This window comes from Agelaius phoeniceus, chromosome 5 (genome assembly GCF_051311805.1).
Source record: "Agelaius phoeniceus isolate bAgePho1 chromosome 5, bAgePho1.hap1, whole genome shotgun sequence".
Lineage (NCBI taxonomy): Eukaryota > Metazoa > Chordata > Aves > Passeriformes > Icteridae > Agelaius > Agelaius phoeniceus.
Genome location: NC_135269.1, coordinates 8,060,861 through 8,088,586, shown reverse-complemented (window position 1 = coordinate 8,088,586; position 27,726 = coordinate 8,060,861). Strand labels below are relative to the sequence as shown.

Sequence of the window (27,726 nt, the reverse complement as noted above, 5' to 3'; positions counted from 1 at the left end):
GATTAGGGATTGTTGTTCCTAAATTTACAACTACCTGCTTAGCTAGGGAAAAGAAAATGTTTTGTCGCAGTGAAAGAATCTGCAGAGCCAGTTATCTATAAACTAAATTTATGGAGTAAATATACTAAAAGAAAAAATTCTGCTAATGGAAAAGCATGCAGTATTTTGAAAATAGGGTTACTCAGTCAAGTTTCTGCATTAAAAACACCTAGTTATAAGCAAATTATGTGGGTTTTGAGGTTGAAGAAGATGAGACTTTTTTAGAATACATATTTATCAAGATCATCTAATTGTGCCATTCTTCTTTCCTTCTCTCCCCTCCATTTGTCTCCACCATGTACACCATCCACTTTTCCCACTTTCAAAGTGTGCTTTGCCATCAGCTTTTGCAGGGAATGTGTGTAATGTAAGCATTAGGAATATGCTTTGGGCTTGTGGCTTTTTGAGTGCTTTTCTTTCTCAAGTTCTACTTTCCCATCTATATTTAAGATGCTCCTTAGAATCTGTCCTGTCACCTGTCTGGTTTTTCAGGCTGGCTTGTTTTGGTAGACCATGTAGCTTGGACAGATAAAATCACAGTATTAATCCTTATTTTGCCATAGCAGTGTTGACCATGCTGTTAAGGTAGAGAGCTCTGGTTTTGTACAAAGAGTTTGTGGCATTCCAGTGTCCAGTCTTGAATGATTGTTTTCTTAGTACAGGACCCTAGATACCCTATAAAACTCCTTTTCAGGAAGTGCTGAATATGAACTTCAAGGGTTTTCCCCTTGAAATGGCAAAGGATATAATTAAGCTTAATCTATGAATTTTTTCTGACCAAAATCACATTTAAAACAGTGTGATGACTGCTCTCCCCTATGTGTGTGCCAAAATTGGTTAATGAAGTAGAGTTTAGCTGGGAATTTGAAAAATGCCTAAGCTACGTAATTAGAAACAAGTATGTAATTAATTTTATGCTTGAAGTTTTTAAAAATTCATTTCAACAAAAGGAATGGCTACTTTTTTTCTTTTGCACATGTATCTTTGTGGCAAATGTGTGGTTCTTGTGAACCATGAAACTTGCTATTTTCATGATATTCTATTGCTTCTAGGTAGGTTTCCTTTGGTGGGAGCTTGGTCAAGTTCACATGAATGTAAGACAAAGCTTGTCAAACATATATTGAGTGAATGCTTGACTAATGTTCTTATGATGGAAAAGTTCTGGGTCCTTTTTTATGAAACAATAAGAAAAATCAATGGGAACAATTAGCCTTTTTATGTCTGACTTTGAAGATATTACATGACTTGTTTCTTCATTTCAGCCTGTCCCTCTGGAATTACAAAGTCACTGGCTCTATTTTCTCAATACTGTTGAGAGCTGTGTACTAATCTTCACAGAGATGGTTTGGTGTTTTCTTTGTGTCACTAACTGTGAAGTTTTAAGGAAAAAAATAAAACCATTTAATGCTCCAAAATCATAATGAGATATGATTGATATTGATTTATTGATTAATATATATCTAGAAAGTTAACAAACATTCCTAGGCAAACTGTGTACATAAAGCTTTTGACTTTAAATAGTTTTATTTCACCTAGAATTACCCTGTCTTGCATAACTGAAGACAACACCATTTTAATGTAGCTGTGTTTCTATGCCTGATGAGAAATCATGTAAGTTAAGAAAGTGGTAATTTAGGGCCTGGTGCAGTCTCCACCTAGACATTTGTAGACTGGGTTATGCAATTCACATGCCCTGTTATATAGTTAATTTGATTACAACACCTCATTCAGTGTTTCAGTGTTTCAGCAGTAGGAACTGTTTGACAGGAATGGCCATGCCCAGTTTTATTTCAGTGTGTCTTATTTTTCCTTTACTTTTTCTGTGGATAGATTTGTTACCCTCTTTAGGATTCAAGGTGTTTTAAGTTGTTTTCAGAAACTGAAATTCTCTGTAGTCAGCTGGTGATTTTGGAGATAGTAGTGGGCATGGACAGTGTTCTGGTTTGGGGCAGAGCTGCCCTTTAGTGAGGGCATGACTGCAGTTTAGTAGTGGAGGAGTTGAATTGGTTCTTTCAGAATTCAGTTTTATTTTGGTCCTGGTCTATTTTTCACAAGTTTCACTGAATTTAAGTTTGTGTCTATCACCATGGTAAGAAGTGGGAAGGTATGAAATTGGAGTGAGAAGATAGGAAGTTTAGTTTTACATTAAATAAAAATAAGTAGTAGTGAAGACAGTGTGACCTGATAAAGGTGTTTTTACAAACACATGTGAACACCAACTTCTGTTTTTCCTCCTTTCTGCCACTTCTTTTCAACATAAGTGTTTTACTACTATTCTTCTTGTAAGAAGTAGGGTTGCTTTCACATATCATAAGAGGAAGCAAAACCTTTTTTTTTTTTGCCAATCATCTTTTAAGAGTTCCCTCTGCTCTTTCAGGCTTTTAGTGTGCATTGTAGTGTTTTGTCTGTGTCACTCTTGGCGTGTTCCAGAGTGCATTGGATGAATTTGTTTAGAGAAGCAGTTCTTTTATTTATCTCTTTGGGCAAAACATGTCAGCAAAAGTAAGCTGAATAATCCTACAGACAAATTTTTGTTGCTACCAGAAAAAAAGTACCATTTGATTGAATTGGCATTTTGATGTGTATTTTCAGTAATAAAATCTGTGACCATTGCCAAGGTGACTGTGAGTGAGGTAAATGTAAACTCTGTTGGGAGTGCTGTTCACAGGGACTTAGGCACATTTTTTTTTTAATGTGTAGGTTCTTTTTTGCATAGAAACACTTAGCTGTGTGATTTGTGGAATGTTTGTGAGTAATGTTACACCAACACATGGAAATGGTGGCTGCTGGGCTGGAACCAGGGACTGCTTGGAGGCATCTGTTGTCATGCGCACTTGGTTCTGAATTGGTGGGTAGTGGTTTTATATAATAAATATAAAATATATTTATTATAATATATTTTATATTGATGTTTTATATCAATGACAGCTTTAAAATCACAGAACAGCACAAAGCCTTAAATAGACAATTTCTTAAGAGAGCATTTAATTGATGGTTTGTCACCCAAAAGGGCATAGGCTGAGAGGTTTTGGTGTTGTAAAGGTCTAAATGTAACCTGGGAAATGAAGTCAGGAAATCTAGCAACTGAATATTTTAGTTGAGGGTGAGATGCTATTAAATCTAAGTTAAAAGCTGTCAAACCACTTGTGTAGATAAACAAATGATGTCTCAAAGGAAGGTTTCTGTGCGTAACTCTTGCTATAATGAATATTCAGCTCCTGTGATGAGCAGCAGAGTGGGCCATGATATAAAGTATCAGGCATCCAGACAGCATAATCTGAAATAATTCTGAACATGCCAACAGCTGGTTTACACAAGGAAGTCAGTGTGTAGAAAATAATAACTGTATATGGTAGCATTGCATCATTTGAGCTTCAGAACTTCTTTAGATAAGGAACGTTTAGGTACTGATTAGGATGAAGACTATATGCCCTGAAATGGCAATAGTTACAAGCATTTAACTTTACAAAAACATCACATATTTAGTGGTGTGATATTAAAAGACAAGAGTTTTAGTAGTGGTGCAGTCTGCCCTATCACTATAGCTGAGTGAGTAATTTGTGTATCACAGAGCAGAGACTGTGTACTACAACATTTTTCAAGGGGTGGATAACTGAGAATTTTGTTTCTGATTCTTCTTTGTGTGCCTTTGCTGTGGTTTTGGTGGTTTTTTTGATGACAAATCCTGAGCAAATCACTATTTCTGACTTAACCTTCTTTTTCAAAACATTTGATGTTATTTAGCTGGTTTGTGAGCACAGTGTGGTTCTCTGTTTTTCTTTTTCTCATCTTCCACTCCTGCAGATTCCTGCTGGAAGAGGTACTGAGATTCTCTCTGCCTGAATGGGATAGGCCTGGGCCAAAGCTGTGCCAGCCTTTTGTGATGGTTTTAAAATGTGTGCAGAAGCAGCTGTGCTGTTATGTACTCATTCTAACAGCACTGCTTGTCAAACAGTTTAGATGAATTAAAAAGGCAAAAGTAAAAATGTGTTTCAAAACCTAGAATTAAGGTAAACACTTTTGGGAATGCTTTGGGAGATTCTGAGATGAACTCTAGGAATGCTTGTGATAAAAGCATTCTTTGCCATTGCTGCATCCTTATGACTATAAAACATGGTGCTAATGTGCTGCTGAACTGCATATAAAGAAACAGAGGTGCTGACCTGTCTTAATTTTATATGATTTATCTTTTCTTAATGAAGAGATAAATCATATAAACTGCATTAAATGGTGTAGTAAGAGCTAAAGCTTTCATTAAAGGATTTTAATGAAGTTAGTTGAAGTTGGTGTAGAATTATCTGACCATTTATTTTAGTTGGAATGCTGATTCATCAAAATCGACATTTTTGGTGGAGCATTTGTTCTGACAGCTTTCCATAAGGCTGACATCCTGGGTCACGTGGAGGGAGCCTTGAGTTTCCTGCTCTCTTCCAGTCATTCCACAGTGGGTAGCTGATAAGGTGGATGAGGATTTTCAGCTGTGGCAGCATTGTGATCTTACTCTTCTTAGGTGTTTCTATCCACACTGATATTTCAGTTTTAAATGTTATTGTCACATGCTGTTCCACTGCAGTGACAACTAAGCAATGCTTAGATGATAGTGAAATGCCTACTTCTAAAAAAACATACTGCCCTTTCCACATCCCCAGTCCTCATTCCTTTGTCAGCTCTTCCTCATTTCTGGCTCTCTGGTTTGTCCTACACTGCCTGTTGCCTAGATGGAAGGCAGGATTGAGGCTTGTCAGGCTCACCAGAATTTTTATACCTGTCTTGTAGACCCTAGAAGGCCAAGAGGGTGATAAAACCATAGGTTTGAGGTCTTTTTTCATGAGATACAAACAAAGCAGCTGAAGAGAGATAGAGCCTCTTCCCCTTGGCAGAAGTTTTAGCTTCCAGTGCTTCTGACCTGTATACTTCCATTGTATAATCTGGTTGACATACAGGAATGGTATTTATCTGTTTGCTGTTCTCATAGGCAATCTTTCTTTTAATAGGCACTAAGCTGTCATATCAGTTTTGTAATTTTTGCTCACTGGTGGTTTTTCTCTTAGGTTATTGCAGACTTGAAGATGCTTTAGTTACATGGTATCCCTATTTAAAGGTCTGATTTTCTTGCTGGCTTAAAGTCCACACTATGAAATGCAGAAACATCTAACTTTATTACTTGTCAAAAGCAATGTCATTAAATTGCTACAGCAGCCTTCTAATTCACTTTTTGATTTGTTCATCTTTTGTCTCAGCACTAAGCAGCTTACTTTGTGAAAGTTTACTTTTAAATATAGGAGCAGATGCAAAAGAGAAAATATACATAGTTATTAACAGACCCTTTTAATAATTTTTTAGATGTTCTTGCTCCATCAGCTTCTAGCACAGGATGCATTCTTGCTTCTACAGGTGGGATTGGGAGAACAGAAAAGAAGTAGCATCACTTTATGCCAAAATAAATAGCTCATGGGCCTCGTGTACCACTCCAGTCTTGTCAGAGCAACTGTTAGCTGAGTGTTTGAGCTGCTTAGTGATGTGGGGATTGGATACTGCTGTGGTGGAGTGGCATAGTTAGTGACAGGCTATTCTGCAAACTAATACCTCTTTTCTCTGATAGTTTTGTCTTAAATATGCACAGATTAGTGCTTCCCATGGAGGGTTGAACCAAAGAGCAGCAAGCCATTCCCACGAGAGTACTACAGGAGCTAATGTTGCTATGTCCAAGTTTTATCAAGAACTCTGGAACTCTGCTGGCTGTCTAGCTTTCCACATATTTCATGCATGGATATCTAGAGCCTCTTGCTACCTCTGCCCATGTGATTAAAAGCCAGAAGTTGTTAGTGATAGATTGCAGTTTTCCCTCCTGACCTTGGGTCACATGGAAGAGTGCAAAGGAAAGGGTTGCTGCACAACTTTGTGGTACTCTTCATTAGCTCCTCTGAGGTTACAGATTTATGCATCTGAGGTTTGTGCAGCTGAGAAAAGCAGTATTCACAGCTTAAACTCAAGGAATCTAGCTTGATGTGCCTCTTTCTACATGATCAAATTGTCTTCATTCCATTGTTCACAGAGAAAGTTCTTATGGGCTTTTTCTGTTTGTTTTCAGGGGGTTTGCCCATTAGTCAACATGAGTCAACATCCAGTTCATTGCAGGGGATGCACAACAGAAAAAGTAATAGATCTCTACTATGTTTTCTTGTAACAGTCTCTTTATGTGAACTTTATTTAAATAATCTAGGAAAGATTTGCTTGGGTTTGTTGCAGACATCTTTTTGTGAAAATCTTTTCTTAGGATTTTCTCTCTTCTGAGAAGCTGAGGCCTCAGAAACAAAATGTAAACAATGGTTATTTGTTTAACCTGTTTAAACAAATAACCTGCTGTGGAATGCATCAGGTGTGTCTGTGATTGGGCCATTTTGAATGTTTACAATTAATGGCCAACCACAGACCAGATAGCTCAGACTCTCTGTCCAAGCCAGCTGCCTTTGTTATCATTCTTTTCTTTGCTATTCTTAGCTAGCCTTCTGAGAGACAAAACCTTTCCTTCTATTTCTTTTTAGTATAGTTATGATGTAATATATATCTATCATAAATTAATAAATCAAGCCTTCTGAACATGGAGTCAACCTTCTCGTCTCTTGCCTCATCCAAGAACCCCTGTGAACACGGTCACATGGGTTTTGTGTTGAAAAAACCCTCTAGTTTCTGCCTTGACAGAAGTTTCCATACCTCTCTATCCACAGAGGAGATGATGGCCCTGCTTAAATACAGAAATTGGTGACTTCACTTGGTCCAGGTATAAGTGCCTCAGTGACATCAGTTTGGATTGATGACTCTTTACCTTTGAAAAGAGCAAAAAAACCCACATGGTTATCTCTCATTAGGATATAAATGAAAGTTCAATTCTTGCCAAGAATTCTAAGCCAGCCTTATTTCTTTCACTGTTATCTGGGACTTCAAGAAAGAAACAGGATTTGTGCCTTTCTGTTTGACAGTCAGAAAGCAATTTTTGAGGGGAGATATTCTTTTGCCATGCTTAGGTACCCAACTCCCTGAGCTGAGCTGGCCACCTCAACTCCCTTTACAGCCACCTCAATTGCCTTTACAGTCACTGGAGCAGGGTGGCTTTCTCCTTTCTCCTCTGACTCCTGGGCTGACTCAGAGCAGTTGCAAAAAGCTACTTTCCACCTTTTGTTTGAGAAGTCTAGCTGGTGAGCTCACACTTTGAAACTGGGTTTTAAAATTGGACCTTGTGATTAATGCCACTTACCCTCAAAGGACTCTGATTATTTAGAATTAATAACTATTTGTTTCAGTGCCAGATTTGCTGAGTACAGTTGCTTCTATGGATTGAGAAAACAATGGAGGAAAAAATATATGTTCTTATTTTGAAGAATTACTATAGTTTAACAATTGAATTGAAAAATTGAAATGCCCCTACAATAAAGCAAACACCATAAATGTGAGCTTATTAGACAATTTCTTAATGTGATGTAAAAGACTGAACAAGAGGGTAATCTTGCTTTCTCCATGACCTCTCCAAGGTGATCATAGTGAAACCACTCATGATCACCTTGGAGACATCATGGAGATCAGAAGTGCCTGAGGACTGAAAGAAAGCAAATGTCACTCAATTCTTCAAAATGGGCAAGAAGAAGGGCCCTGGGAACTATTGACCAGTCAGCCTCACCTCAATCCCTGGAAAGGAGATGGAATGCCTCATTCTGGGGGCTACCTCTGTCCACATGGAAGATAAGGTGATCAGGAGCAGTCAGCATGGGTCACTGCAAGTGAGTAATGTTTAACCAACCTGATTGCCTTCTACAGTGAAGCAGCTGCTTGGATGGTAGTTATGGAGCAGTGTGTATTGTCTGCCTTGACTTCAGCAAGACTTTTGACACTGCCTCTCATGACATCCTCGCTGCCAAACTCCAGAAGAGTGGGCTGGATGGGTGGACAGTGAGGTGGACTCAAAACTGGCTGAGTGGCAAATCCCAGAGGGTTGTGATCAGTGGCCTAGAGTCTAGCTGGAGGCCTGTCACTGGTGGTGTCCTCCAGGGCTCTGTTCTGAGCTCAGTGCTGTTTAACTTGTTCATCAGGGATTGTCTGAGGGGTCGATGCCTCCTCAGCAGTTCACTGATGGCACAAAGCTGGGAAGAGCAGCTGAGAGCCCTGAGGGCTGTGCAGCCCTTCAGAGGGACTCAGCTTGGAGAGATGGGCAGAGAGGAACCCTCTGGCATTCACCAAGAGCAGATGCAGGTCCTGGGCAGGAGCAGGAGCAGCCCTGAGCACTTGTAGAGATGCTGGGGCTGATCTGGTGGAGAGCAGCTCTGTGGGGAAGGACCTGGTGGACAGTGAGCTGTCCCTGGGCCTGCAGTGCCTGGGGGACAAGAGGGGCAGTGGGACCCTGGGGTGCCTCAGGAAGAGCAGTGCCAGCAGGGCAGGCAGTGATCCTGCCCCTCTGCCCAGCCCTGGGAGGCACATCTGGAGAGCTGTGTCCAGCTCTGGCATCATCAGCACAGCAGGGACATGGAGCTCCTGGAGCGGGGCCAGCAGAGGCTGCAGAGAGGATTTAGGGCCTGGAGCATCTCCCTGGCAGGGAAAGGCTGAGGGAGCTGGGGCTGTCCAGCCTGGAGAGGAGCCCCAGCTGAGAGGGACCCTCAGCCCTGGGTGTCCCTGTGTGCAGGGAGGCTCAGAGCAGGGCCCAGGCTCTGCTCTGGGGGCCCAGCAATGGCCCCAGAGACACGGGCAGGAACTGATGCCAGGAGGTTCCACCTGGACATGAGGCAGAACTTCTTCCCTGGGCAGTGCCCAGGCACTGAACAGATTGTCCAGAGAGGGTGTGGAGTCTCCCCATCCCCTTTTTAATGGGAGTCCTCATGGTTGTTATACACTGATGTCTGAATTTGCTTTGGAAAATCTTCTTTTAGGCATTGCAACCCAGTGTAGAGGAGCACTGAAGAGCTCTGAGAAGATTTTTATACTGAAAATCTTAAGGGGATAATAAAGTCATCAGTATGTACAACCATGTAATTTTATGTATTACTTGGAATTTCAGCTTCTTAGCTTCCCTGAGTACAGAGCATGGTATTGAATACTATCCTAGAAAAGGGCTTGTTTACAGAATGAATTCTTGCTGTGCTTGAAAAGCCCTTTCTCAAGCAAGTAGTTATGTCAGCTCACTCAGTTGATCCTGTAGAAATGAGTCAATCAGACTTGAGGTGGAAAAAGTACCTTGATACCCCTACCCCCTTTCTTCAAATTTCTGAGTTGTGACTCAGGGATTGGTATTGCTGCTGGTGTGGGAAGGGAATTGATTAGAAGAAGCTTTTAGGAGATATCTACTGCTGTCAGTAACTCAATTTTCTTTCCTCATGTTGTGACAAAGCTGCAGTGCCTGTTTTCTTGCATTTTTAATTAGTAAAGTTAAGCTAAATATGCATTGTTTCCACTACCAAGTAACAGAGTTTCTTTGTGGTCTAGCCATCCCTTTTATACATTTGGTGTGATTCTATCAAGCTCTTAATGGCTGGTGTTGAGGGAAGTTCCTTGTTGGACCATCCAGGACCACTCTGGCACCACCAGAGCTCTTGCACTACCTGAGCTGGGAGCAAACCTCCTTCCCTGCAGCTGCAGCCCCACACTCACCCAGGCAGACCAGGTTTCCCATAGCACAGTGTCACAGGTGTCAATCCTTAAATTATTTTATCTTGGTGCAATAGCTAAATAACACAGGGAGCTGAGTGCCTCTGAGCACTGAGGCCCTGAACAAAGGAAACCCTGGCCTTTTATACCCTCTCAGTCTAAGAGCAGGAAAGTCTGGGGGCTGTCACTGCTGTCTCTGAGTGTCTGGTCACCTCCTTGTGTCACAAGTCCCTGTGCCATTTGTTATCTAAAGGGCTGGTCCTCTGTTTCCTCACTGCTAATCCTGCAAAACCAACCTGTCCTGGCAGCTCACAGCAGTCCATGGAACAGAAGAAGAGCAAGGTTATAAAGAGTTAAGTCTCTTTTGAATCAATTAACCATCTATATTTCTTAAATACTTGGGGGAAATTTTTACTGTTGCTACCACTTGTGTATATTATTAGAAATACTCTGTTTGAATTGCTTCATATAATTAATTTTCTGAACATATTTTTGTCCTCAGTGGTGATTCTGAACTCTGGGTTGTTTGTTGATGTGTTTGGGTTTTTGGGGTTTTTTGTTCAGTTGCAGAACTGGAGATCCATTTTACTACAATTCGGTTCAGAGAAGAGTAGTTAAAGAGTTATTGTCAATAAGCAGATTAAAGCCTTTGGTAAAATTGGATAACAACCGTGAAGGGATTACTGTTCATGACTTATAACAAAGGAAAGTATTATCTGAAGCAGACCATGGAATGGACAGACTAAAAGGGGACCTGATATGAAAGGAGTAAATTAAATGTGGAGCAAAAGACAATTTTTTTGGAAGTGTATGCAGTCAGTTTTCAGAAATTGTTGCACTTGGGATTTGATCTGATCGCTGGTGGACATAAGCTCAGCTCCTGAGGGGAAGAACATCCATCCATATGTACACATCATGGGGGATTTTGTTTATGTTTTTCTACAAGCACTGGCTGAGCATGTTACACATTTCCATGAAAGATGTAAGCTCAAAGGAAAACCCAGAACACAGATATATTAACCAGACTTTGCTTTCAGAAGAAATAATATACAGCAAAACCTGTAAGTTTTACAGTAAGTTACAGCTTGGTTGCAAATCTGAAGACTGTGACTGTAAGAGTTTTGGAATACAAGTGCTTTATCCTCTTCAATAAAACAGTGCTAATGCTGTCCTGATTCCAAGAGAGTGAATCATGGTTGCTTGGTGGACTTGCATTAATGGCAAATAGATGCTGTGTTCAGTCAGCTTGAGAAACAACTAATTTATAGTGGAGAGGACCAGTGTTACACCAAGTGCTAAAACATCTGCTTTTGGGTGTAACAGGGATATAGTGGGAGAGCAATAATAAATAAAGTGTGGTTTGAGGGATGAGAAATTCGACAATTTGCATCCTTCCACTCAGTCATGCCACTAATGCAATTCTGTAGTGGAAAAAGGACTGCACCCCACCTTTGTATGTCAGTGGTCAGGAAGGAGTTCTGTGGCAGCTGACACCAGCACCTCTCCTCTTGCACTCCTGTTGCAGTTTTACTTTAGAGAACAGTTGATCTTGCCTAGCATGAAGATTACAGGGCAGAATGTGGCACAAGTTTACATATTGGGAAATGCAATTTCTCTGTGATTAAATTATTAATCATTAAGTTGGTATTTCTTCTGCTTGGCCCTCGCTGTTGAAGTGCAGTAGTTCTGGGGGGTCGTATCAAGATGTTTTTAACAAAGATCATCAGTAGTGATGCTTCAGGTTTAGCTTTTATATTTTTCAGATTCTGTACTGCTTTAGTGTGTAGCTCTGAGCTTCATATTAAGGGATAGTAAGCTCTCTTCACAGAGTAGGGACACAAAACAACTCCTTCTCTAGCTGGGGACCAAGGACAGCCAATCCAAATGTCGGGTCCAAGAGCATAAACAATGGCAGAATGAAGAGAGAAAAACAAGAAGGATGGGACTTCATAACCTAAAGCTATCATTGGACCATTAACTCCAATATCTTAATGGACCAGAACTTATGAAAGTGAGAGACCCTGTGACCAGTCATGCATGACTGGAAACATACTTGGGGTTTTTCCCTTAGTGTAATATTTGGTGGGCATTTTTTGTGTGCCTTGTGAATGAGGCTTGTACTAGGGCAAGGATTTGGAATTTTTTCCCACTTTTGATGTATCTCTGGGCTGGAAGCTATTTGTATGCAAGTGGCTCTTACTTGAAGAGCTGTGAGTGACCTGCAAAAGAAACCTGTAGGGAGAAAAAGCTAATGACCTGGGTTTAAAGCTGTGTTAATTGATTTTTAACTTCAGAATTCCAGGTGTGTAATAGTTGCTGTAGAATGCATAGCCACTTTTTACATAAAAATTGAATCCAAGTACTTAATATTTAGCTGTTTTCAGTAGGAATGGAAAAGTAGAAGCATTCTTACTTCCTTTATAGCAAAATCTAACCTAGAAAAAGCTTGAGTGGAGTCTCAGACATCTCAGTTATTTTATAATAATGTTGTTTTATTATTATTTTTATAATAAGGTTTTCTATAATAATGTTTTCAGTATAGAAATTAAGTGGTGTTTGTTCCATCTGTGTATGAAGCCTTTGGCCAGTATTCAGACCACATTTCATGGACCTTTCTAAATGTTATGGGCAAACATAGTTTCTTAATAAAAGCCAAGTCTACCTAGGTTTGTATCTCCAGAATTAGATCTCTAACCAAATCTTGTGTAATGTAACCTGTCTAATTATGCATTAATTACAATGCATCCTTTATTTCTATTCTTCTTACCTGCTATAGAGGAATCTCTCCTCTTCCCACCCCCTTTTTTGGTGGTTTGTTTTGTAATGAATATCATGTAGCTTTTCGTTAAAAACAAGGCCATATTTCATGTAATTTTGTGGTGTGAAAAGATTAATTGGTGTGTGCCACTTTCTTACAAGAGAATAAGTGATTTAGTGATTCTGGTGGAAGATCAAAGTGGCATCAGGTTGGTTTCCATATCAACAAACTGATAAATCACAAGGACAGGAGCTGCACTGAAAATGTACTGAACCCCTAGATGACGTGAGGTAATTGAATTTTAAAAAAAGCCTAAGGAATGATGTAAGTGTAAGTAAGCCTGATTTACATAGCAGACAATAGGATGAAAACTATGAAAAAAGAATTAGCAGGGTGCTGAAATGTGATATGGAGGGTAGGATTCAGCATGGCTCGGCAGAACATTAAAGTTCTGTAGGGCTTCTTGGAGGAGTGAGGAATCAAGAACATAAAAATCATCCAGTTGGTAGCTGTCTACTGATAGAGGGGCTGAATAACAAGAGGGTATTTTACTGATTAAAGTCTTGGAATGTTGAAAAAGAAATCTCACAGAGGAAAAGTTGCAAAAAGATCTCATGATACTGAACATGTTGTTCCCCAGTTTCAGGTGATGGTAGACAGGTCGTATCTCTGATAGTTTTTTTGACTTAATTTTCTCTTGTTCCTGGCTGTGCCATCCTGCCCATCCATGTTTTAGCACAGGTATCTTCTGATGTTGAGGTGAACTGCAGCTGGATTGATGGGACTCAGAGTAAACATCCATTAAATCAGTGAGTAAAGTTGAATGAGTGGTCATGGTTAAAGACTGTTCTCATTGTAAGCTGACTCTGCATTGAGGATTGCTGGGATGGTGATAACAGTATGTTCTGCTTGCTGGGTGTAGGTGTTGTATTTGTGGAGTAGCTGAAATGGAGTTCATCACTCCAAGCCTTGCACAGCAGTGGGGTTTGCCTAGGTTGTTGTTTCTGAGAAACAGCCCAGAATGTCAAATGGCAGATTTTTATCTCTTGCCCTCATTCACTGAGCAACACAATTGGCATAAATGACTGTGCTCTCTTGCCATGGAGAAGTTCAGGGGCTTCAATTCTAGAAGTTCTAGGCCTTCAAGTTAAGATACAAGTACAGGGAAAAAAATCTTTCTGCCCTTCCTGCATTCAGGATGTATAGGGAGATATGGAGAACAATTCTCCCAGATTTTTTTATTGAAGTGTAAGAAACAAGTTTGGTTTTGTCTGAGCTGAAAAAGCAAAGAGTGAAAAATTATTGTAGCAGCTAATTTGTCTAGTTTCAACCCAAAGCTCTTTGAAATTACAGAATTCTAAATCCTCATTTACCAACTAAATATGTGCAATGCAAATGTTTATATTTTTAGTGCAAGTCCCTGTAAAGAAACAGATTTTTTTCATTGTATGAAGAAGGTAAATTTTATCTGAGAAATATGGAGAACTGTGATCCCACCATTTTCTCACTTCTTTCCCCCACTTGTAGTTTTAATGTAGCGAAATATTCTTTCATACTAGCTTTCACAATTTTGTTCAGTTCACAGGTGCATAGAGATCTGCACCTTTGGGTAGATTCTTGAAGAACTATTGGGAAAATGTTCTTCTGTGTATGTGGGCTCCTCCTGGGCAATGCTGAAGTCTCTGTGAGACTCCTCAGCCCTGCAGTTACCCAGCACATGTTCCTGGCTCAGCTTCTCTCCTGGTCTCTTGAGAGACTCTGTCACAGTTGTTGGTTTGTGGTATTTTTGTTTGTGTGCTTGTTTTTTTTTTTGAAAGTGTGCCAGCTGGTTTTCTTTCCTCTATTTTCCTGTTATATTTGAAGAACCAAGGTAGGTCGGAAGGCAAGGAATTTTCTTCTCTTATTTTGTCCATCTCCTCTTGCATTAATTATGTTTTGTTTTTCTCTTGGCTTACCTGCTGTGTGAATTTGGCAGGGTCTGCTGTATAATATCTGGAGAGGCTCCTGTGCAAGGGGCTGGCTGGAGTCTTCCAAAGCACATTTGGATCTTGCTTCTGTCTTGTGGTCAGCAAGAGTCTAGGGATGGTGTTAATCTAGCAGAGAGAGGAAATTGTATCCCTCTCTATTTTTTTGGCATAAACTGGGAAAATTGTTGTTTCAAATACTGTTTTTCAAATGCTGCTAAGTTTTGACAAGCTTTATTTCCTGCTTGCTCTAGGAGAAACCACGAAATAGCTTTTGTTTCCTAACTGTGGAAGGCATGTCATTAGACCTTTTGTGTCAGGAGATAGCAAAGGTTAATTTACAAGTTCAAGGAGCAGGAGACCTTTCCACCTGCTCAAACAATTAAAATTCTTCCTTTGTGAGCATTCAGCAAAAAAATAGCTGCTTCTTGTTTCTTAATGAATATCTTTCTCTTTTTTCTGGGGATCTGTGGCCAAAAGGACAACCATAGGCATGAGACTCTGCAGTGCATCAGTGTATGTTTGGTTTGACAGCTAAGTCAAACCTTACTTCCTACAGAGCCTCAGAAATGTCTGGGGGAAAATGAAAAACAATCTCTCATCTGTTTTGTTAGATTGCCAAGCATTTTCTTTAAATTGGAATACCTGAAAACAGAGGCCATGGTAACTAGCTTGAACACTGAGTTTTGTCTTTTTGGTTATGAAATGAAGGTATCATGTAGGTCTATGTTTCTATGTTGATTTCTTATGAAAGATTGTCAGTGGCTTTTCTAAAGCATTATTTTCAAGGTTTATGAATGCCATCTACAAAATCTCATTCTAGTTTTATACTTCATTCCTGATACTGAGCTAGAAACAAAGCATCACCTTTTGATCTCTTCATCACAGCTTTTCTTTGTTCCAAAAGTGGAATATTTGCATTTATCCCTTATTTTAGAAATGGATTCCAAGAAAAGGGAAGGTCTTGTGATGATTTTATTTCTCCTGCTAGATAAGGTCTGAGTAGGGGAGTAAAACCTGCCTGAAATGGGAAACTGCAGCTCTGTTGGGAGCCCTTTGGCTTCTGAACCCAAAACAAGGGTAAAAAGTAAAAGATTCAGTGTGTTGCTGCTTGATTCACATCCATTCCTCACATAGCTGCTCTTAGTATGTGCAAGAGCAGTGTAGAGGCAACCAAAAGGCTGCAGATAGGGTAATTTGCACAGAAAATTATGTTGACTGCACTGAATATTAACATAAGATATTATTGTAAAGCAGCTCTGAAAATTACATTCAACTAATCTAGTCAATCAACTAATATACTTATTTAGAGAGACAAGCTATTGTAAAAGAGCACAGTTCTCAGCTAGCTTAAAACATATTTTCTCTCATGTTTATCTTGATTGTATCCCCAAAGGATATTTCTTCCTCTCTTTTATGGAGAATTATTTCCATATTTAATTTATATGTACATTTTTTGCTTTTCCTGGAGGACCGAAAATATTTTCTGACTTTTGCAGTCAGTTGAGAAACTTGTTATTAAAACCTTCCTGTCATACTTATTTGAAAATCCATTTTCTGTGTCTTTCATTACTGCTGTGTGCTTCTGGATTGCCATTTCCCTCCCTTTATGAACTTGCCTCAGAAAGAGTCTCCATTCAGCTACCTGGAGGGTCACTTGACTCAAATGTCTTTTTGTAAACTCCTGAACATTTCTTCTTGAGCCAAGAAGAAATTTCAGTATTTTCAATATTTTGGCTATTTTCAAGAACCAAACATACTTATTGTGCATAGTTTTCCTGAACTACTCCAGTGCCTCGTGTTTAACTGTGTATTTATTGGTTACAGGAGTGCCAGTCCTGTTGGTGCTGGAGCAGGCTGTGTTTCACAGGGTCCACTGCAGAGCTGATGAGCTCCACAGGGGCTGCTGCAAGCTCTGAAGTTTGGAAGCTCCCTGTAGAGCTCACAAGTTCTTAGGGCCCTGAACCAAGCATAATTGCAGAGTTGGGGCCTTCACTGTGAAGGACCTCACCAAATAATTAGCTGCCCTAATTAAGCAGCTGAGTAACACTCAGGAAAGTGAACGTTTGTGGATCAGGAAATTGCAAAGCTGATGGGTGCTGGCAATAAATTTCTCTCCTTCTCTGCTTACTGTTGGAAATCACTGCTAAATTACAGCATGTAATCTTGGCATTGGTAGTCTGTGATCTTCCTCCTCTGGATGGGGGATATTCTGCCATCAGAGTGCCTAGACTTCATGGGCTTTTTGGAAAAAAGCTCTGTTACTTATTAGATTTGTTCATCAAGCAGAATGAACTGTGACATGCTGTTTCATCCTTTTGTTTGGTTGGGTTTTGCCTGTGGCAAAACCTTCCATTTGAGGCAAATCAAAACTGTGAAGTTACAACTATACAGTGCAAAGGGGCCTTTTAGAAGGAAGTTTTATTGCCTGGATTCACCTTATGCACCAGAATGCAAAAATCAAAAAATGCTAGAGGCATAAGAGGCATAGAAAACAGTTTGTAGGGAAAAACTATCAAAACTCTTTCTCTGTTTGTTCGTAATTTTTAATGATGGGATAAACTTTAAGATAAACCAACATTTTTGGCCACAGTCAAACAAAACACCAACTAATATTTTTTATTTAAGTCTAAGAACCTTCCTCTCTCTGATAAGTAGTAGATAAGTACTTTGATAAGTATATCAAATACTTGATGTTCCTTAACTCTTTGGAGGGGGGCAGGCCTCGGTAATACTGAAAGCTACAAGCACATATAAAAAGAAATACACTTTGTTGTTGTTGTTGTTGTTTTTCTTCTGCTTTTGGATTTTTATAACAGCTCACAACCATTTTCAGACTCTGCTGGTAAAATTAAAATCTAGATTCCTGGATTTGAATTGTATTGCAAGGTATAATTAGATGATTTAGCACAAGACATTACTTTTCTTTTAATAGTTTGCTCTATCCCATGGGCTTGGGTGGTGGCTTTTTTTTTTTTTAATTGAAATAACTAAATGTGTTTGAAGAGGATGGGGAAGAGAGAGAATGGCCCTTACCTTGTCTGCATGGCTGTCATCAGCTGGAGCATGGCTGGTTCCAGAGATTTTTTTAATGGAGACATTAAGACCCACAGGCTTTCAAACAAGGTGGAGGAAAACAAACCTGATAGTGAAAAAACCCAAACTGTTGAAGAAAGTGCAGAGGTCACAGAGGTCACTGGAGCTGATTGGAAATATTATTGAATCTTAAAACCAGTTCTGTGTGTGTGTATGTGTCTTCCTCTTGACAAATGAAATAGGGCTGGTTTTGTGATGTCTGGGAAGCCTTTACTTTCTTACCAAACTACCTTTACCTGTTTTTGCTTGAATAATTGCAGCATGCATGAGAGGTGAGAATGAGACAGGGAAGAATATGAGGCTGTACAGCAATTAATGAGCTGTTTCAACCCCAAAAAAATCAGTCCAGCAGGCTGGTCAGAGCCTTGGAACCTATTAACCTTGATTTGGAAGTCTAAGACTTGACAGCTGGGGCAAAGCAGAGCTGTCTTAAAGAAGTTATAAGTAAATCTCTTTTTCTCTTCTCTTTCTCACATGCTCACTGGTGAAATGCTGCCTGACTTTTTTGAACATTTCTTTTTTCAAGTGTGATTTCTTATTGCATAGCTTGACCCGGTGCCTTGCTACTGTGCTACCCATCTGAAAATTATTTGGGGTTTGTCCTTCTTCCTGATGAAAAACCAATTTATCTGAGGCATTTGTTTATGCCTACAGAAATCTCACATGTTCTCTTCAGATATGTTTGTGCTCTGTGTTAAGATAAACGTATTGCTCCGTGAAGAATTACTCACTTGGGATCAAATAGGACAATATTTGTGTTAATCAGCTGCATTTCTATAGTCCACAGATTTTGCTGCACATTAAAACAAACATGCTGTAGACATGAATTAAGGGGGAAGATATGACATGGAATTTCTTGACTCTTTAAAAGAATAAGGCTAAACCTTTGCCAAGAATAACTTCATCTGCAAGGGTTTCTTACATGTGTTGCACATTTGTTTTTCTTTAGAGGATGGGTGGCTAGGCCTCTTCACATGTGGCTACCATATACTGACCTGTTGTGGTTGTGTGATGATCTGAGTTTGATTAAAGGCTTCAGGTCTTTCCTAATCTGGATTGTTTTGACTGAGCCAGGCTTTGGAGCACAGATACAAGCAGGTAATGCTGGCAGATGTCATGAGGTTATGAGAAGCAATTTAGGACAGTAGTCTGTTCCAGCTGCAACAACAAAACAGAACAAGCACCATGGACACACTTCGACTGGTCTGTTTATATTCTATGTTACTTCAGTTTATATTCTATGTTACTTCAGAATTATGCATTCTGTCAACAACCCGCAAAAGTAAATCCATTTTCTACCACCTGCAGAAAAAGGACAAATATTCTTACCCCCTGCTGGTCTCCAGCCAAAACAAAGTGATTTCCCTTGCTTTGCCTCAATCTTCAATGCAACTGAGTAGCTTCCCTCTCCCCACTAGGTGTTAAATGTTTAAATATTGATGCATGTTACATGTTTTAAAACTTACCTGTCTAGTCTTAAAAGATTTTATAGAGTGTTTTTTCTCAGTTACTGGATGCAAGTTGTGCTTCTAAACATGTTGACTTAGCTGCTTGGCTCAGAATTTCTCTGGAAATAAAAGGGCATGAATTGATCTTCCATCAAAACCACTTTACTGCATCACATGCAACTATGTCTGCCATAAGTCTGCACACCCTCTTCTGTGCCCCCCTAAATTCTGACCCATATTAGAGAAGCTGCTGTACTTTTATGACAATTTGTAATATCTGCATTTGCTGGTAAATGATTCATTTTGAGATGTTGTTGAGATCTGTTGGATATCTCCAACTTTCTTAGTTGACCCAAGGAAAGAAAGAAACATATGGAAGTATAACCTGATATAGTACTGTGGGTTTGTCTTAAGTTGTTTTTCTTCAGCTTTTTGTAAAGTAACTTGGCTTTGTTTCCCAGGATATGTGCCCTTTACCCAGTAGAGCAGAGCTCCACAGACATTGTCTCTGCAGAACAGAGAGTGCCTTTACTGAAAGTGTAGATTTATACATGATTGCTTTCTTTTTTTGTCGTTTTTTCCAAATAACTGCAGGTTCATGTACTGGACAGACTGGGGAGAAGCACCAAAGATAGAACGAGCTGGGATGGATGGCTCGAGCCGCTCCATCATCGTTAACACGGACATCTATTGGCCAAACGGACTGACCCTGGATTATGAGGAACAGAAACTCTACTGGGCAGATGCTAAACTGAATTTCATCCACAAATCAAATCTGGATGGAAGTCATAGGTAAGAGGTTTTTGGTTTATGGGTGTAATGTGGGGATTTTCTTAGAAGATGCTGCCTAAGCAATATTGTAATCTCTGTTGCAGCGAATTGTCACATTAGCACTCACAAAATTTGAAGCAAACCAGTGCTGTCAGAAACTTATCCTTCACCATCCTCACCTTTCCAGCATTGTGAAGTGGAATGTGTCCTTCTCTTCAGGGTACCCTGTAACTCTCCCAAAGACTTTTCTCGGAACCAGTTCCATTAAAAAATCCTCAAATCCTGCTCTTAATAGTGTAAGACTGTATAGCAAAATTGTCTCTTTTCAGTCGGTCTTCTGTGCAGTGTTGCTGTGGTATTCAGAAATGCAGAAGATAATATGAGAAAATGTATCAGCATATATTGATATTTCAATTTCATTAATCCTAGGGGCTGGGAAATTAGTGGAAAACAGTCCTTAAAGAAGAGCTATGCTAAAATGACTTTTTCTTGAACAGATTTATAGCAAACAAGTGATTCTTTTTGATCCAATCATGGCTACTTCTTAATTATGGTATAACTGGTACTTTGTGTATATGTGTTCATCTCGAATTTGGCTGATGACTCTCTTCATTAGATGGGTTTGATGATTACTGCTTGCACACACAAATCACAGCTTGCGCCCAAGGTGTCATATGGAGAGATGATTTTTTGTGGGGTTATTCTTTGCAAATTTTTGTGATGTTTCAGCTAGTTTAGATGGGTGTGAAATATCTTTTCTTATGCTCTTTGTTCTGGCCTCTTAGGGACTTGCCCACCTTTCACCACAAATGTTAATTTGACATAAAGAAATAATTTCTATTGATAAGATCATGATTTTGCATGGACTGACAAGTAGGACCACAGGCAACATGTATGAAACATGCCCACTGTCTTCTTGTGATATTTATTTTCAACTCCACAATGTCTTTGTAATGCTGGTTTGAAAGGTTACATCACTTTTCTCTTAAGTTCTGCCTTTTAAGTGATCACAAGTTCATGCAGTATGGTTCATGGAAAGTATCCGGAGTTGGATGCAGTTTTAAATTTGTGTCTTTGGGTATTAGTATTATGACTAGCTTGATTAATAAAAAACATGGGTTGTGGATATGTATTTTGAAGTAGTCCTTCATTTGCTGTTTGTTTCACAAGAAAAAAAACTTAGTACCAAAAACACAGAAATATTTCCTAGAGATTCTTTCAAAAAAGAAGACTGTCACATAAGTTTTCAAGTAATGGAGAGCAAAGGATAGAAATTACCATATACAGTAGAAATTTGAGTATTTTTAATTTTATCTGGTGTCTCCAGCCTTTCTTGTTCCAGAGCTACTTCAGACTTTGCTGCTGACAGTTCTGCTTTTTCAATCTTGTTTTGCTGCTGACTTCTTTGCAGTTTCTCTCTTGCTGGTGATCTGCTGCACAGTGGTGTAAATATATTTGGGTTTGGTATTCTGTTTTTATTTTCATGCTGTTTATTCCCTGGTCTGCCCTGGGTTAACCTGGGGGATGAGGCTGGGGAGGTGCTGAATTTTCTGGGTGCAAGGGGCTGACCAGCCTTGTCTGTGCATACACAGCTGTGTCCAGCAGCTGCCTCATGGCACAGAATTGGAATCACCTGAGTCCCAGCAGTTATCTCATTCCACACTAAATTCTCTGGAATTACTTAAGCCTGTAATAAAGACTTGTATAGACAAGTAATTTAGATTTTTAGATCTACTAATTCTTTCTTATGCAGCCATAAAACCCTAAGCAGTCCAATGCTTTAGGTTAAGTTTCTTTTTCAAATTCATATATTTCAGTATCAGCAATATGTCGTGGCAGTATGCTAATATATTACTATTTGAGGGGCAGAAAGGGAAGTCGTTCCTAGAAAGGAAAGCACATTTGACTTCCCTTAAGCACTCAGAGGCACAAACCAATTCTAATAGCACGTGTTTTTCCCTAGGCATGTGAGAAAGTTCTGAAGATTCAAAAAGCAGTTAACATCTGTATCTAGGCATTTTGGTTTCATTTTTTATTCTTTTTGCCATTACATCATAAGGAGGGAAAAAAGAACTGCAGAAGTTAGGCTGTTCTATAGTGGGGTTTTATGGGATGGTTGCTTTTCTGCTGTGACCTCTTAGCCTCTGCCTGTATTAAGAAAAAAGATCTTCTGGGGCTGTCCAAAGTGTTGGGTTTTTTTTTTTTTTTTTTGTGTAGATACTGTCTTTTGGCTATCCAACAAATTCAGCTTTTTTCAATGTGATATTTTATAGCTGTAATTCGTATTTTATCTCTTAATTATTTTGTTCATCTTTTTCACTAACTGATTCACCAATACTAGGAAAGAAAACACAGTTTCTAATTCTGCAGCCAAAGCAAAAGCCTTTTAGATATTACTTTTCTGTGGAAAAAATCACCCCGCCAAACCACCCAAAATCCACAAAGCCTTTAGTCTTTTTTCCTAGCCATCTCCAACTCCTCAAAAAAAAAAAAAGCAACCTACAAATAACCCCACCTACAGTTTTCCACCACTTCTTAAGAGGGCTATCAGTTAGGGGTTTTTCCTTAAGAGTTAAGTGTGGAGGAGATCATTATCAAGTGCCTAATCTCACTTAAACCAGACTCTGGTTTATTTAGAAACTGCCAGTTCTGGTGATTTTTTTTCTTGGTATTTAGACCATTTTTCTAAATTGCTGCTTTACGTTTATACTTAGTTGGTTTGAGGTTTTTGTTTCTAAATTTCTCTTGATCAGAACAGATTCTTTTATCCTTGTGAAGTGTTACTAATTTTTCTGATGCCTTATCTAATGTCATGTCTGGGAAAATATTCTGGAAAAAAACTTCTGGAAGTTTGCCCTATTGAAATAGGCAAATGGGTTACTGAAAGACATATATCTTCATAAAAATTGGATCTTGTAGATCTGGATAGTTTTGGTAACTTAGAAAAGGAAGCAGATGAGTAAAGAGGTGATCTGTCAAGTTTTTTACTGCTGCATGACAGGAGGTGGGAAAGAGTCTGTAGCAGGTAAGCAATTGTAAAACCTTCATGTAAAGTAGGGTGGCATAAGTTTTAATTGCTTTGGGAGAAAAATTTGTTAGGAAGTAATATCCTTCTATAAAAAAAAAATTCAAACTGTTTAGAGAAAACTGACTTTGTGGTTTGGAAAATGAAAAAATGCAGTGTAAATAGGAAAATATTTTAATTGATGTCACTGACAGTATTAAAGTATTGAAGTTCAGACCTCAGAGATCTAAAATTTGGAAGTTCTCTCCAGAAATTTATGATGTATTTCTAAATCTGTAAGAAATCCAAAACTTTTTTGTTCTTTTATTCTTATATTCTATATATTAGCTCTCTACACCTGACACTACGCAAGAATTAAAACTTTTAAGATTTATATCTCCAAGAAGTACTTTGATCTGAATTATGGAATATCCTGAGTTGGGATGGACCCACAAGGATCATCGAGTCCAACCCCTGGCCCTGCCCAGACACCCCAACAATCCCTGCACAGACACCCCAACAATCCCACCCTGTGCATCCCTGAGAGCGGTGTCCAAACACTCCCGGAGCTCTGGCAGCCTTGGGGCCGTGACCATTCCCTGGGGAGCCTGGGCAGTGCCCGACACCCTCTGGGGGAAGAACCTTTCCCTGATCTCCAGCCTGACCCTCCCCTGACCCAGCTCCAGCCGTTCCCTGGCTCCTGTCCCTGGTCCCAGAGAGCAGAGCTCAGGGCCTGCCCCTCCTCTCCCCTCAGCACAAGCTGTGACTGCCATGTCTGCCCTCAGCCCCCTCCAGCTGAACAGACCAAGTGCCCTCAGCTGCTCCTCACACGCTTCCCCTCAAGGCCCTTCACCATCCTCGTGCCCTCCTTTGGACACTCTCTCATGGCTTTATGTCTTTCTTACATTGTGCCACCCAAAACTTCACACAATATTCAAGCTGAGGCTGCCCCAGAGCAGAGCAGAGTGGGACAATCCCTCTGTGGCCCAGCTGGGCCTGATGCCTCCAGGACAGGGATGTCCCTCCTGGCTCCAGGCCACTGCAGCCTCAGGTCCCTTTCCCTGGCACTGCTTTCCAGCCTCTCATTCCCAGTGTATCCAGGGCTGCCCCATCCCAGGTGCATGATGGACATGAATCCTTTACTTGCTGTTTGCAGAGGTCTGGAAAGTGAAAGAGTACAATAGGCTGGTGGGAGGATTATGCAGAGAGAGAAACAAATTATAAGCCTTGATTTTGGGGTTTGGTGGAGTTTTTTTCACCCATTCCAGTAGGAGTGGAGTCACAGTGAGCCACTAAAGCAGTGTGCGTGACAGCTCTGGCAGTAGTACTCAGTTAAATATGTGGTAGAGTCATAAATTCGTGAGAAAACCTCTCTAGCAAATTTTACAGGGATGATTATGGTTCATTACCTGCTAGCCCTGGGATTTACTAGCCCTAGCTGCTCCAGTGTTGGGCTCATTAGAATAAAGACGAAGAGCAAAGAACTTGATGACTAATGCCCTTGATTTGCCAGTGAGAGAAAGGAATGAACAGTTTTTCATGTCAGAATGCAATAATTACAGAACTAAATTGATGCATAGAAGAGGTGGTTTTGTTTTTTTGCAGCTCTTGCCCTGCTCTTATCAGAAGGAACAGTTGCTTTTTGTGGGACTAATTAATCAAAACTGAAATGCAGACAGCTCTCCTGTGAGTAGAGTCCCCAAGATAGGTTGGCCTGCTAAAGCAGTTCTTGAATTAATTTCCCCTTCCTTTACCCTGCAGCAGCAGTTCTAATTAATAAGTTAACACGTTACTGGCTGAAGGGAAATGCACTTACAAGGTCCCCCAGGAAGTGTTTGTGCTAATGAGATGGTTTTTGAGGCCACTGTAAGAAAACATACTTTCAGCAACTGTCAGAAAGCTGGGAAGCTCTTGCAAGAGGTGAATGTCTTCAAGTTTGCACTTGAGCATTGATTTTTTTTCTAGTTCCTCTTTTCAAGCATCAGCTCATGTCTGTCTGCCAGATGATTAGTTGCAGATGTGTTGAAACACTGAAAATATTGTATCCCTGCATTTAGAAGAGGATTTTTTCCTTATTTGCCTATAATGTGTACAGTACATGACATTAGGTACAAGGTATAAAATCTCATGTTCTGTTCATATCTTTCTGTATATTTCTGGGTGATGAAATTGCTTACCTTCAAGCAATGAAGAACCAGTCAGTGGTGAGAAGCCTGTTTCAATACCTCACCAACACAGGCCAGTGCAGAAGCCAAATAAGGCCCTAATTAAAACTGCTAGAGAATCCTGCATAAACAGAATTAATTAGATTATTTGGACATAGAGCTAGGTTGAATTTCTTGGTTCTTCCCCATGGTACTTCTGAAAGCAAAAATGCTGGAAATTGGAGCTTCAAAACATCTGTTTGCCTGAAAAATGACCCACAGAATGACTTCATTTCTTAACCATAATTTGATTTCTGATTGACTTTTTCAGACTTTGATTGCAGGTGGGATTTGAAATGTCATGGCTAGACCTGTTTATTATATATTCTTTCTGGAAACACATGGCAATTGTGGCTTAAAGAAGTGGCAAAAGGCAAAAACACTTCAGTCTGAAAAGAGAGCATTATATCCCACAAATCATGTTTCTTGCTTACTTTCTCAGCTAATTAAAAGCAGGCTTGTCTTCTGATAGGAATATTTAGACAAGCATTCATGGTAAAAATACATAAAAATGCATTACTTTTCTGAGTTTGTGTTGCAAATGTTTTTGGTAGGCTGGCAGGAGAGGGAGATCCTGTGAGCTGAGGGAACCAGAGCTCCCTGCCCTCCCTGTGGCATCCCTTGTGTGGTATTTTTGGGTGCATCTTAGTCTTTGATCCTGCTTCATCTGATTCATGCTCTGAGTGCTTTGGCCACTTGCTAATATTTCCAATTGTCACAAGCTGAAGATGTGTATTCCTGCAGCTTTGTTAATACTCAAATCAATAAGCATTCTGTAGTTGGTAAATAAGGTTTTGTTTAAAATATTTTAATTTGCTTCATGCAAACCTCTTATATGCTTTCTTTAATATGATGACCACTAAAAGCAGATTTTTTTCCCCCCCTTTCTGATAGCCTGGGAGATGGTAATAGGTATGGGATAGCCTATAGGGACACTGGAGAAATGGAGTGAAACATAAATGTCAAAAATGCTTGCACCCTGTACTGAAGACTGAACAAAGGCAGCCTCAGGGGTCACCTGAAAGGAGTTTTGCTACTGTGAAGCTGGAGTGTTGATGGTTCAGGGACATACAGGCCAGAACATCTCAAGTACCCCAGGTTTTCTGCAGGTGTTCTGATCAGGTCTTGAGACTAGAAGACACTAATGCAGCAAGAATAAAAGGCAGTTGGTTCATGGATGCTGTTTACTTGTTTACTTTGATGGAAAAATGCTGTTATGCTTGGATATAAAACATCTGTTAATATTCTCGGGGGGAATAGTAGTTCTTATTATATTTTAAATTTAAATTATCTTGATTATTGTTGGCTTTCTTTTGGTGATCTGAATTATGAAATTTCATAGCTATAACATAGCTTTGAATGCCAGTATTAGTCGAAAAAGAAATAAAGGCAGACTGAGGCAATCCTGGTTAAAATAAAAGATATTAATTTAATGGTTTTTGGTAATTTTGCTGTTAATTTTTATTTCAAGTGTGTTTCATCTTTGAAATTCATATTATCCTGAAGCAAAAGCTTTTTTGTCATTGTTTATATAAAACTGGATAGACTGTCTATGAAGTTTCACGTGTCTGTTCTATTTCAGAGTTTGGTAGCTCCTTTTGCAATTCTTGCTTTACTTGTTTATTGTTTGTTTCCTTTATCTTCACAAAGGGTTTCACAGGACTCTTTAACAGAATAAGAATAGAACAAAGGTGAATATATTTAAATCAAATCTATATTTTCTCCAGACAGTAGAAAACTCTACCATAGCCAATATTTATTGTAATGGCATCTCTGATTACCACGATGATAAATAGTTGTGTTTGGGAAATCATGACATTCAACACAGACTGAATTTCATTTCTGTGGAGACTGCTTCTTTTCTCTCTCTCTTTCTCTCCTCACCTTCCTTCTCTGCTGTCCCTTTACACATTTCCTTCCCAGCCAACTCAACAGAGATGTTGGCCTTTTAAATGTCAATCACTATCCAGATTTTTAAAGCAAATTTATGTGATTATATGCCTGGTGCAGGGAAGATTATTAAAGTTTGTGTGTGCTTAGTTCCATCTAATATATAGCCAATTTGCATCTTGCTGAGGCCCTGGAGATGTCTCCTGAATGAATAACATTACTCCTTATCCCCAGCTCTCACTTTCCCATTGTCTCTGGCGTCTCTTTTAAACGAGACTAATGACACAAGTGCAGCAGTCTGAAGGAACCACGGAGCTTGATGAAGGATAATAGGGTGGAGAGCCTTTTGCTGTCCTGTCACTTGTTGCAGTGAAGCCTGGCAAGGAGCTGTCTGTCAGTTCCTATCAGCCCAACTGCACCTGCAGAGCTGTACCTGGAACCCATTAGGGCCAGGAATGGGGAGACCTCTCTGCTCCCCAGCCCTGTATGGGTGCTTGTGAACCACCCTGGAGGTGGGAGGCACCTGCTTCTGTTGGGAAGGATGAAAGTTTGACAAGGAAGTCTCACAGATGTGTATGCTTAGCAGAAAGATTTTGAATGTAGAATCTGAAGAAGGAATAGAGATGCAAGCAAGTTTTGATATAGAAGAATTGCTGAGCTAATCTTACTGGGTAATCTAGGAAGCAAAGGGTAGGTTAATTAGAAGGGGTTTTTATGGCTTAGAGCAAAGGATAAACCTACCTCAAACAAGAAGATGTTTTTACCAAGCAGAAAGATAGCACAGGTGAACAAGTTAACAGATGTTGCAAGTAGAAAAAGGGTCTCAGAATTTTCCACTGCAAGAAAACTGAAAAATAACTTCTAGCTTAAACTGTAATGTACTAACTTTTAGTGATTGGAGAATAGTAACATGAATATGGTA

The 27,726-nt window shown here is 39.6% G+C and overlaps 1 protein-coding gene across 3 annotated transcripts in view; it reads left to right on the top strand.

Annotated features, from left to right (window-relative positions):
• LRP6 (LDL receptor related protein 6) overlaps positions 1 to 27,726 on the top strand; it is a 119,474-nt gene that overhangs the window by 27,339 nt on the left and 64,409 nt on the right. For all 3 annotated transcript variants that reach the window (XM_077178256.1, XM_077178255.1, XM_054631398.2), the window contains exon 3: positions 19,530 to 19,727. In XM_077178256.1, coding sequence (XP_077034371.1) covers positions 19,530 to 19,727 — 198 coding nt within the window. The remainder of the gene's footprint in view (positions 1 to 19,529; positions 19,728 to 27,726) is intronic.